We start from the raw sequence: 11,789 nt of genomic DNA on the forward strand, positions 1-11,789 counted from the left end.
CTGATGGCTGCTCTGAGATGGTAGAAATCATGGCGAAGCCGGGCTGGAAGTCATCTAGCCCAACGCCCTGCTCGAGGTGGGATCTGCGCCTCTCCAACGACGGCTGGTCTGTTCAGCAATGCTGACTGCTGCACCGTGCATTGGGGCTGGTCGCTGGAAAGAGGGGGTGTCGTGAGAGCCCAGCCAAGCAGCGCCGTCCACCCCAGAGAGCAGTGGCACTTACCCTGGGGCCCTGAAGGAGCTCAGCGTGGAAATCGCTGAACTCCGAACCGTAGCATGCAACCTCCGTGCCAGAGGGTGGGTCCCATATGCGGGGTGCAGGGGCCTACAAGCCAATGAGCCCAACTTCTGTTCCTAGAAAACTAGTAGAAACAATAATAAAGAAGAAAAGAGTTGTTCAGCACATGGATGAACATGACGTTGCTGCGAAGAAATCCTCATGGCTTTGTCCAGGGGAAATCGCACCCTACCAGAGTTTGTTTAGGGCATCAATAAGTCGGTAGCTCAGGGCAATCCAGTTGACGTAGTATATTTGGACTTCCAAAAAGCCTGTGATTGGGTCCCCGTCAGAGGCTCTTAACTAAATTAGGTAGTTACGGGATTACAGGGAACATTCACATGTGGATTAGAAATTAGATCCAAGATAGAAAGCAAAGGGAGTGTAAAAAGTTGGCTTTGAGAATAGAAAATAGTCAACAGCGGGGTTCCCTGGGGTCTGTGTTAGGACCAGTGGTGTTTAACATATTCACAAATGATCTGGAGAAGGGGTGAGTAGCAAGGCGGCCAAATTTTTCCCATGATGCAAAATGGTAAAGATAAATTTGCCCATGATGCAAAAGTGGTAAAAACGAAGGAGGATCTGCCACAGCTGAGCGAACGGGCAACTCAGCGGCAGATGAAATTCAGTGTAGACGAGTGTAAAGTGATGCACCCGGGCACAAGTAACCCAGACTAGAGCTACGCTCTGATGGGCTCGACATTAGATGTTGCCACGCAGGGAACAGACCTGGGCGTCATGGGCAGTTCACGAAAAACATCAGCAGCCGGCCAAATGTTCGGGATGATTGAGAAAGGAATTGTGAACAAAGTCATCATGATGCCCCTTGAGCGATCCACGGCGCATCCACACCTTGAACCCTGTGCCCAGTTGTGGTCCCCGCACCTCTAAAAAGGATCCAGAAAAACTAGAGACGGTGCAGAGATGGGCCACAAGGATGACGGGGGCTATGGAGGAGCTTGCATAGGAGGAGAGACTAAAGAGGCCTGGCCTGCTCAGTTTAGATGCTTGAGAGGGGACATGGGGGTTTACTAAATGACAAAGAGAAAGTCAATAGGGACTTATTATCGACTCCCTCACTATACAAGAACTAAGGGGTTGCAACGTGAAATGAGCAGGTGGTCAGCTTAACCAAAAGGAGTCCTTTTTCCCCCAAAGCAGGTCATTAAAAGGTGGGACTCGTTGCCACGAGAGGTGGTGGAAGCTGAGAGTAAAGCCAGGGATGGGACATGTCCTTGGAGGAAAGGGGCATCGGTCGCTGTTGAGCAGGGAGCGCGGGGCACGGCCTCTGCATCGGACCTGCCCGGACCTTCGATGCTGGAGGCTGCAAAGGGGAGAGGAGCAGGGGGATAAAAAAGCCCTACTTGGATCCAGTTCACTCTCCCTGTCGGCATCTGCTCTCTGCTGCTGCGTGACACGGAGACGGGGCAAGACGGACCTGGGCTCTGCCCCAGGGGATGGCAATTCTTATGTAGAGCAGCAGGTCCCATAGGATGCCCCTTGTTAGGAGGCTGCTGGAGGGATGGAGGTATGAAGCCCCCCTCAAGCTGGGTAGAGGTAGCCGGGGCTGAAAAGCCACCTCCGATGCCCCTCTTCCTAGTAGCTATGGGGAGGCGGGTGTCTCCTCCATCGGGTATTGCCCCCAGTGGGGGCAGATGACAGGACAAGCAGCAATGGGCTCAAGTTGCAGCAAGGGGAGTTGAGGTTGGATATTAGGAAAACACTTCTCCCGGGGAGGGTGACCCAGAGGTGGTGGACTCTCCGTCCTTGGAGGTTGTTAAAACCAGGTGGACAAAGCCCTGGCTGGGATGATGTAGTCGGGGCTGGTCCTGCTTGGACTAGATGTGACCTCCTGAGGTCCCTTCCAGCCCTCATTTTCTCTGATTTTTATCATCTCAGGCCGCACGCGCATGCGTCGGGGCTCGGTGGGGAGGTGGCGGGCAGGGCCGGCCATGCGGTCCGGTGAATCGAAGGGCTCTGTGCGCGACTAGATCTTTGGCAGAAACAGGAAAGACCGAAACGAGAGGGGGAAATGCAGCCCGCTGCGTGCGTACAGTAAACAGTAGCAAGAGAAGAGGAAGCCGATATCCAGAGCCAGGTAGAGGGTGGCGGAGGGGGAAACGTCCATGGCGTGCGATAAGGCAGGAAGGCATGAATCAGCCGGGGGAAGCCAGGAAAGAGAGGGAGGCGAGACGCAAACAAGGGAGCTGGAGCACGCCGCGGCCCTCGAGCTCCCCGGCCGGCTGGGCACGCGGATGGCGAGGTGAGCTGTAATTTTCTCCATGGCCAGGGGGCTTCCTTCCTGGGCTAATTGCTTTGACCCAAATCCTACCTATTACCAGTGCTTCCCTTCGGCCCCTGGCAGCTTTTGGGGGCCGGGCTTGTTCGAGACGCCATTCAGTTTTCTGGTATTTACATCTCGCTTCCCGCCCCTGCAAACGCGGGTTTTCCTGGGGCAGGGCGGGTATTCGCCGTCTCCTCCACCCCCCTCCAGCCACGCCATAAATTGATGGCCCCGATCGTGTCTGGCGCCAGCTTTTACACCGTTAACTTTGTCGCATCATCTCAGATTAATGGAAGTTTTTACAATCGCTGTAATTTAAAAAAAAGAAAAAAGAAATCCTCCCTTGTTATCAAAAAGAGGAGGGGGGAGGAGAGCGGGAAGGAGGGAGGCAGAGGGAGAATAGTTAATCGTCCAAGCGGAGTATCTTGGAACTGAGCGGTTTTGGGCTCATCACCTCTCTGTAAAGCCAGCCTCAGTAATTCAGTTTTAAAGCATGAAAAAAGGGAGTTGATGAAATTCCGCTATCAGCACTGAACCAATATGCAAAATATCTCGCCGAGAATCAAATAGCTATTATGTTTTCATTTCCATTTCAGCGTATTTGCTTAATGAAGAATAGACAGATCAGGCAAGCTGAGGGAGTCTGCGTGAGGTGATAACTCTGCAAGGCTTCCAGCAATCCCAGAGAAATGACGCTCCACTCGCTGCTTCGCCTCTTCTCTCCCTCTCCCTCTCTCCTCTCTTTTTTTTCAAAAAGAAAAAAAAATCTCCAGTAGCTCATTTAACCCGCACGGCTGGGAACATTTTATGCCGGCACTTTCCGATGGCTGGAAGCCTCGTCGGGACAGAGGACGCCCGTGTGTGCCGTGGGGCAGGCGCGTGGCGGGCGGAGGCAGGTCGGGGAGAGGGTTCGCCAGTGAGATTTGGACACCAAACCGGTGGCTGTCGGTGGCTTTCTCCCGCCTGCCTGCGCTCTGCATTTGGGTCCGGCGGAGACGGGCGCGCTGTTTTCTTAAGCGTCTGTGCCGCTGGCTGCAGGGACGCCCGGTGCTGGCGGGTCAGCGGGTGATGGGGGTGGGCGGAGGTCTTCGGGTTGCGTTTCACGAGGTTTAATGGACCGGGGATTTCTGTGGGCAAAGGCACATCCTTCCCCTCTGCCATGAGGTCTTGGGTATCACAGGATTCATTCTTGCCTCCCAGGTTGGTGATCTGTCTCCTAATGTCTCTGCATAGCGGTGCCGGCTGGTACCACCACGGCTGGCATCCACTATGGAGGCTTCCTGCAAGCCCACATTTTCCCCGGGGGTCTCCAGGGAGGAGAAGCCATCCCCTATTTCCAGCACTGCCCGGCTCCCTCGCGTGTGTCCAGCTCACCCCTGCAGCCGTGGGCTGTGCGCGCCGTTGGCACGGGTGCCAACCGCGTGGCACCCAGCAGCTGCGTGTGCAGCCGCCCGGTGCACGTGACCGATCTCACGCCTGGCTCGACCAGGTATCCCCAGGCCGGCCGTGTGCTTTGCCTGCGGCTCATGGGCTGGCTGCAGAAGCAGAGTGGAAAACCCCGGTCTAATCCACGTGGAAGGAGCAGGCTGCAGGTAACACCTGGCTGACTCCACCCAGCCTGATGGGTTTGAAGAGCTCGGCTGAAATCTGGTCCCTATCGTGCAAGGTGCTGTATAAAGGCATGGGAGGGCGGCCTTTCTCCATGCAAAATTTCCGGGATCCAGGACTCTCTGGGGGACACAGGCAGGTCCAGAGAGCCTTGGGCTGCCTCGGGCACCGCAGTAGCTAGGCAAGGAGGTGGGTGTCCCGCATCTCCCTGTCCCCATCCAGCCCTCTGTGGACGCAGCCCGCCTTCCCTGCCCAGAAAGCGGGGAGCAGAGAGAGGGGAAGAGGCGAGAAGGGGGTTAACTTTATCACAAACCCAAGAGCCGTGAAGGCGTGAAAGAAAAAATTAGCCTAACAATGTTTCATTTACAGCGAGAGGAACGATTTGTTAGCCGCCGATTGTTTCTGAATATTATCAGAGTCTTTTTAATTGTGCTGGAACTGAAATTAGCAGAATTAGAATAAATTGCCTTTCCTTCTCTGGCAGCCTCTTTATTCACGCTCATTGTTGTCTGCTTTGTATAGATTATGGGGCCTTTGTTCTCGCGGTGTAAATATACATGCCTGGAGTCAGAGAGCGGCTGAGGTCTGGAGCAGCGTGGCACGGCGCGGGGTCCTTTCCCCGGCCCAGCTCGCTGTATCGGGAGGCGGGCGGCTCGGCGCGATGGGCGGTTCTCCGGGACTCTGCCTGATCGCGGTTGTGCACCAGCCCCGGGTGCTGGGTCGCTCCTCCGCCTCCCCTTGCACGGCTCTGTGTCACTAGGGGCTGTCGTGCCCCGAGGCTGGCTCCGGGAGACTGCTTTCGGGGCAATTTGGCTGCTGTTTAGGCGATGCTGCTGCAGGCTGGGGAAGCGGGGCCCAGTGTGCGACCCGCGGGGCACGACGGACCCCTGCCGGTGGAGCAACAGAGCATCTTTGCCTCTGCGCTGCGGGGGGAGTGGGCTCAAGAGGGTTGCTGAGCCCCCAGATGCTGGTGAGCTGGCCCGCGCTCCCTTTTGGCTTTGGGGCACCTTTCTCCAGGGCTAGAAGCATTCAGTGCTTCCTGCGGGCGAGGAGCATCTGCAGCCCGCCACAGGGATGAGCCTGGCGTGGCTGCAGTGGCTCTGGAGAGGATGCTGGCTGGTGGGGCTGCACGGGGGAGCTGACGCTGGGAACGTGGTGCCATCCACCCAAAAGCAAAGCTCCCTGCTCTTCAGGGGGAGCTCAGCGGGTGTGCAACGCACGGTGAGCGTGTGCCACGTCTCCCTCCCTGCCGTGTCCCGGCTACAGAGCCTGCCTCCAGCTCTGGGGCCCTGCTTCACCGCCCAGGTCCTGCTCAAATATGCATGACCAGGGTGCGTGCCCGCTTGCCTCCACGTGACCGTGAGCTGCATGAGGGCAAAGGGGTGCACCGTGCAGCTGCCTGGAGCCAGCTCGGTGCTTGCGGTGTGCTGCAGGGACTCGGCCGCCGTGCCCCCCTTTGATGCCAGGGTGTCTGCGGCACGGCCAGGCCCCTCCAGTCTGCATCGCCCAGCGCAGCAGACGCCCACAATGCAGGCAGCAGCGACCTTGGCAGGCTCCTGGCAAACCAGCCTGCTCCACTGGGACCATGCTTTGCAACCAGGTGGGGAACTGTGACGCCCCGGGGCTGTGGGGGGAGAGGCACCCTGTCCTGTCCATCCCTTGGGGCAGGAGCTACAGCCTGTCCCCAAGAGCACCGAGGTTCATGCCAGCAGCGTCCCTAGACTAGAGGGAACTGTATCCAGCCTGTTTCGTGACTGCCGTCTTTCCAGCCACCCCCTTCCCAACGCTGAGCTGCCCACAGAAATCTGCCCCAAACCATTCACAAGGCGCAGCAAAGTTTTGCAGCCTCCATATGCTCCTTTCCGTAGCCCATGACTACGGCCACCAGTGGCACTTATAAATGTGGCTGGAAAGCCAGCCTAGCTGTGTGCGTGCTGGCTCAGTGCGAGCTGGGACAGAGGAGAGGCCCCCCCGGCATCCAGTCGTCATTGAAGGAAACAGGTTTCCTCTTGGCTGCTGGTGAGTGCAGGCACTGGGAGTCACGGGTCGAGTCCGAGCGACTCCCTTCACCTGTCGTTACCTCCTTCTCCACCTCCTGTGACCCTCCAGTTATGAGACCAAGGGACTGTCCTCATGGGCAGGGGCTTGGAGACCCCCCCGTTCATCTAAGCTACCAATCCCACACCCGGGGGGAGAGTGGCAGGACTCCCGGGTCCTTTTCCTAGCTCTTCCCTGGCATCCCTGCACGGCGCTTTAATGCGGGCGGCTGCAAGGCGCGTTGCGAGACTCAACCGCTCGGGCAGACTTGGGGTCCCGGAGCAGAGGCCGAATGCAGCGAGGGAAGCGCAGGAGCCGTTTCGTGTCGCCTCACCTGGCCTCTCCCGTGTCTTGCAGGGTCCTTTGGAGACATGGAGGATGGAGAAGATGCCCCAGCAGAGGAGAAGAGCCCGTCGGAGCGGGAGGCCGGTGCCTCGGACCACGAGAGCTCGTGCGAGGCCTCGAGCCCCCCGTGCAGCGAAGGTACGTCACGCAGCATCCTGGGTCGCTCGCCATGGGATGGGGAGTAACATCACCGCCGTCTCCCCTGTATCCTCCCCTGGCTGGCAGTTCGCTGCCCCTCTCTTCTCCAAGCCCCTTGGCATCTCTGGGCCCTCCTCAGAGAGCGAGGGAAGCCAGGGGGGCAGCCCAGGCTTTGCCCCCACCATGCTCAGAGCAGCGTGAAGCGGGGCTGCTGCTTCGCCAGGGCGATGTGTTGGCAGGCGCGTCACGACTCTGCGACCCAAGAGCTGCGGTCCCTCTCGGGCTCGTTGCTCTCGGACTCGACTCACCTGGAAGTTGGGGCTCCCCTGGCCGGAGAAATGCCGTGGGAAAGTGCTGCTTGCAGAGGAAGCTGGTGTGCCTGCCACTGCGCTTCTCCAGGACCTAAAGCTTTCAGCAAGCCCAGAGCTGTCTTCGACCTGGCCATCTTACAGCATTGCTTTGAGCCAAGCGAAGCGAAGCTGCCGGTGCCCCGGCTTGCCAGCGTGAGCCCCGCGTGCCTCCGTGGCCACCACCCTGCACCAAGGCTGCAGTGCATTTGCCTCGGGTCAGTTCGGTGCCTCCTCTCGGCCACCTCCAGAGAGATGCAGCACGGGGGCCGCTCCCAGGACGGTGTCCGGCCCCTGGCTTCGGCCGAGCCCAGTCATCCCGACACGTCTGCTCAGCCCTGCTTCCTCGCAGCCAAGCGAAGGGAAATCCCTGCCCCGCGCGGCCGGCCCCCGTTGCTTGTCGATCGGCGTTTTGGCTCTGAACCATCCCCATGCAGCCAGCAGCCACCTGGGCCTTGTGTGAGCAAGGGGGGGAGGGGGCTTCTCCCTATGGGATGGGGAATGGGGTCCCGGGAAGACGTGCTGTACGCGGTGACCTGGCGTCAGAAGCCACCTCCTGTGCATCCCATCGAATGCCACTACCTCATTCCCAGCCGTCCCAGCACCGCCCTACGGCGTCACACCCCAGAAGCAGCTGCATCCCAGCTCCACCTGAGCCCAGATGCCCCTTTGGTCCCAGGAGGCAGATGGATTTTGGGGGCACCCTAACCGGCCCGGACCCCCGCCTCGCCTGTGGCACTTTCCGACCCCACCTTGGCGTCCTCCCCCCAGATCCGCCCTTCCTGCAGGGGCGTGGGCTCCCAGAGACAGATCCCACAGGAGGATTGTGGCCTCTGACCTCTTGCCTAGCAGTCGATAAGCTCTGCCGAGCTGGGCCCTGAGATAAAGCTCTGCGGGACGGGGCCTTGAGCAAAGGGAGCGCAACATTAATCACCCGATAATCTCCCCGGATAAGGGGCAGCTCAGGCTGGAGGAGCACCAGCTGCTCCCAGCTGCAGGAGTTTCTCCCTGACCCTCGGTCTCTTCCACGTTGGCCCCGTGGCTGCGTGTGCCTCTCGCCAGTCCCCGGAGAGCCACGGGTGCTGCGGTGGCCCCCGGGACTGGTAGCAGCAGTTTAAAGAGGCCCAGCGGCTCGTTGCTGGCAGACTTTGCTCCCACCCGCTTCCCCAGCCGGGTTGAAAAAGGAAGCTAGCTTTTTTATTTTTTATTTTTATCTGATTTGGGATCTCGTGGCCGTCCGGGGTGGGGGCTTAGGGAGCTGGAAAGTCAGCTGGAGAGCTGCACCTGGCACCAGCCTGCCTTTGATAAAAAGGTGATAGCGCCGATAACACGGAGCAGCAATAACGGCCGCGAAGGCTTTCAGCGCGATGGATAAAAATCAATATGCCAGGCACTTTGATTTATAGCCAAAAATAATAGGACTTTTATACCCGGTGATTGATTTATTTGATGTTAATCATCCCGCTTATCACCTGTATTAATAATCTCTGATGCCGGTGACGTCACCCCTGGGCGTCCTTTGTGGCGCCTATCGATTGGGCTCCGCCGTGGTTGCCTGCCCGGCATGTGAAGACAAACATGCACTTTGGGCGCTAATCTTCCACACTGTCATATGCAAATAGGCTTATCACCAGCATCTTGAGCAGCAGTTAATGGAGAAAATAATTGTCATCAAGTTGCTAGGAAGGAGCCACAAATGGAGGCTTGCTGGGAGTGGGGGTTTCCAGCCGGCTCCGGGACACGGGGGTTTGAGGGCTCTTGGTAGGGTGCGGGCATGACCCTTGCTGGAAGGACCAACTGAGGGGCAGGTGTCCACGCTGCTTTGAATTAGAAGCTTCTGCCCAAGGGATTTGGGAGCAAGGACCTGGGCTTTGCTAGGTAGCCCCTTGATCCTGCATTGAAGGCTGCACTTGCTGTTCTCTGGAGTCACCCGGGTGGGCCTGAAATGCGGGAGCAGGGGAGCAGAGGCTGTTCTGTCTCCCTAAACAAAGGGTCCAGAGGTGTCAACTTGCAGGGGAGGGCTGGGGTGCAGGCACAGGCCGTGGGGTCCAGCACCGTGCAGAGCATGCAAGGGTCTAGCCCGGGCTGGTCAGCCCCCAGCTCCCTGTCCCCAAAGCTCTTCATGAGTAATGCTCAGTTACTTTGCTTCCAGAGGCAGAGTCGAAAGAAGCCCTCGAAAGCCCCCAGGCATCGGAGCAGCCGGAGCCCGGAGAACCTCCACAGGAGACGAACCCGTGGGATGGACCAGGTAAAACCCCCTGCTCCCTTACTGCGCGTCTGACCTTCGCCCTGCAGCCGGGGGTGGGGGGTACAGGGGCAAGCGCCACGTCGTGCAAGCCCCAGATAAGCGCTGTGGACTGTGAAACGGTCTTGCGCCGGTCTAGAGCGATGGAGGTAGGGCAGGGATAGCAGAGTGCCACCCCCCGATGTTCGGCTGATGTCCCTCTGCCTGAAGTAGGGTGTTTGTACCCGAAAGCTTGCAAAGAACGATTTTTGCAACTATTTAGTCGGGTTAATAAAAGACAGCACATTTAGCCACTTGGAGCCTAGCCCCAGATGCTCTTAGGATGGGAAAGAGCCAGGGGAAGGGTGGTGCTAGGGATGGGCACAGCTCTTCCTGCTTGCCCAGCCCCTAACAGGAGATGAAGGGCTCTTGTGGAGGGATAGTCCCCTCCGGTGTTGGGGGAGAAGGCTGGGTTTTGGCTGGCGCCGATCTGTGAAACTCCTCGATGCTGCGCAGAGCCGACAGTGCTCTGTGAGGACTCTTCTTCCTTGGTCACGGTCGCTCCCTCCGTTGGCACCAAAAGGGCCTGAATCTTGGTGCCCCCGGGCGCAGGCTGGGAGAGGAAGGGGGCCTCCATGCACCGGGAGCACGGTCACGGGCTTCCCCACCAAACCTTGTCCCCACCGCTGTGGCCAGTGCCCAGCGCTCGCCGGTCCCGGCTCAGGCCACCGGCCTGCTGTCCCGGGCAGGCGCGGCGAGGCCTCGATAACATCGGCAACCACAAGAAGAAAGCACGAGCACTTCGTGATGTTATCAAAACCCCAAGAAGTGTCTGTAGCCTCCTATCGCTGCCTGTCCATCTCATCAGCAGGGTGTCCAGAGGCCATGGTGCAGTGCCTCCACGCGCTCCTACCTGTACAGGGCCGTGCGCGCTGTCCAGGTCCATGGTGTGCCTGTCACAGGTCATCTGGAAACCCAAAGGCACTGCCCCTTAGGCCATGGTGTGTAGACGCAAGAGTCCTGCCCCTTGCCTGGGCAGGGCACAAAGGGTGAGGGGCTTGCCGGTGCCCGCAGTGGCTTGGGGAGGTCTGGCTCCATGTCCCCGGGGCTGGAGCCATCTCAGGGGTGGGTGAAGACGCTGCTGGTAGGGACCGTGCGGGGTTTGTGGCTTGTAGCCTCAGGCAGGTATCGCCCATCACATCTTGTGGCAGAGCCGTGCCACCGGAAGAGACGGGCTGCCAGGCGTTGTGTGAGCAAGTGTTACCGGCCTGGCCCCCCTTGCATGACCAGCCGAAGCCCCCCCAGTGCTCGATGGCGATTGCTTTGGCTCTGCACGCGTGACCAGGTGGGCCTGGCCTCCCCTGATGGAGACGTGGCCTCCGGCGGTCGCTCGGGCCGCCCGTTAGCCGGGCCCCCCGTCACACGGATGACAGATGAGCCGGACTCCGCTATCGTGGCAGCCTGGGAAACGCCGGGCGCCAAGGCACATGTGCGTCTCCCGTGACCCCGGCTCAGCCTCAGCTGGCGAAATACCCACTGCCGAGGGACCCCGGCTCCATGCCACGAGCCCGGTTCTCTCCCGCCCTCCCCTGCCTTTGAAGCAGAGGGGGGCCTGGGGTGGTAAGACATCCCGTCCCCTTGTCTGCAGGATCGAGACCCTTAGGGGAGGAAGGGCCTCGTCACCCTCCCCTCGGGCTCCATGCAGCGTCTGTGCATCCCCTTGTCCCCCGCGGGGAAGGGAAATGCGCTCCGACTGATATCCCTAGCCCTTCCTGGATGCGCTGGCAGGAAATATCTGCATGGCTTCCCCCTCCCCGCTCCCCGCCTTATCAGCTCTCTCCCTCCCCACGGGGCCTCTGGCCCAGGAACCGGGGGGAGAGAGGGGGACAGGGCAGGGGGGAGCGTGGCATCACGGCCCCTTCCCCCCAGGCCCTTCCCAGCACGACCGTGCTGCCCGGTGGGGTCTGCTGGGGAGGAGAGGCCGGAAGGCAATGGAGGGGAAAGGAGCAGGAGGACGAAGCCTCCAAGGTGTGAAACAGCAGTGATGGGGTGATATGTGCCTTAAACGGCTCAGCCTTGCAGCGTGGCAGGAAGGTCAAACCTCCCTCCAGGGTCGGACGCCCCCAGCATCACCTGGGCCAGCTGCCTACGAGGGACCGCTACAGCGACGTCCGCTCTGGGGGACACAGGGGTCACCTGGGCTGGGTTGCTCATCAGCTTACGGCTTGTCTGGGGTGGGTGGCAGCATGTCCTGGGGCTGCCCAGTCCTCTTTCCAAGCTGGCGTGGGGATGGAGAGCATGCTGGGGGTGGTGGGCAAGAGATGCCCCTGGGCAGCGTGCTGGGGGTGGTGGGCAAGAGATGCCCCTGGGGAACATGATGGGCAAGAGATGCCCCAGGGGAGTGTGCTGGGGGCGATGGGCAAGAGATGCCCCAGGGGAGCGTGCTGGGCAAGAGATGCCCCAGGGGAGCGTGCTGGGCAAGAGATGCCCCAGGGGAGCGTGCTGGGGGCGATGGGCAAGAGATGCCCC

The 11,789-nt window shown here is 59.8% G+C and overlaps 1 protein-coding gene across 1 annotated transcript in view; it reads left to right on the forward strand.

The window, feature by feature from the left end:
- Window positions 1–799: 799 nt before the first annotated feature.
- The window catches only part of ZFPM1 (zinc finger protein, FOG family member 1), a 40,291-nt gene continuing 29,301 nt past the window's right edge, over window positions 800–11,789 (forward strand). Inside the window, exons 1-4 of the mRNA XM_019535449.1 lie at window positions 800–941; window positions 2,169–2,540; window positions 6,564–6,689; window positions 9,189–9,284. Coding sequence (XP_019390994.1) covers window positions 800–941; window positions 2,169–2,540; window positions 6,564–6,689; window positions 9,189–9,284 — 736 coding nt within the window. The remainder of the gene's footprint in view (window positions 942–2,168; window positions 2,541–6,563; window positions 6,690–9,188; window positions 9,285–11,789) is intronic.

Source organism: Crocodylus porosus, unplaced genomic scaffold (genome assembly GCF_001723895.1).
Source record: "Crocodylus porosus isolate Cpor-Errol unplaced genomic scaffold, CroPor_comp1, whole genome shotgun sequence".
Classification (NCBI taxonomy): Eukaryota; Metazoa; Chordata; order Crocodylia; family Crocodylidae; genus Crocodylus; species Crocodylus porosus.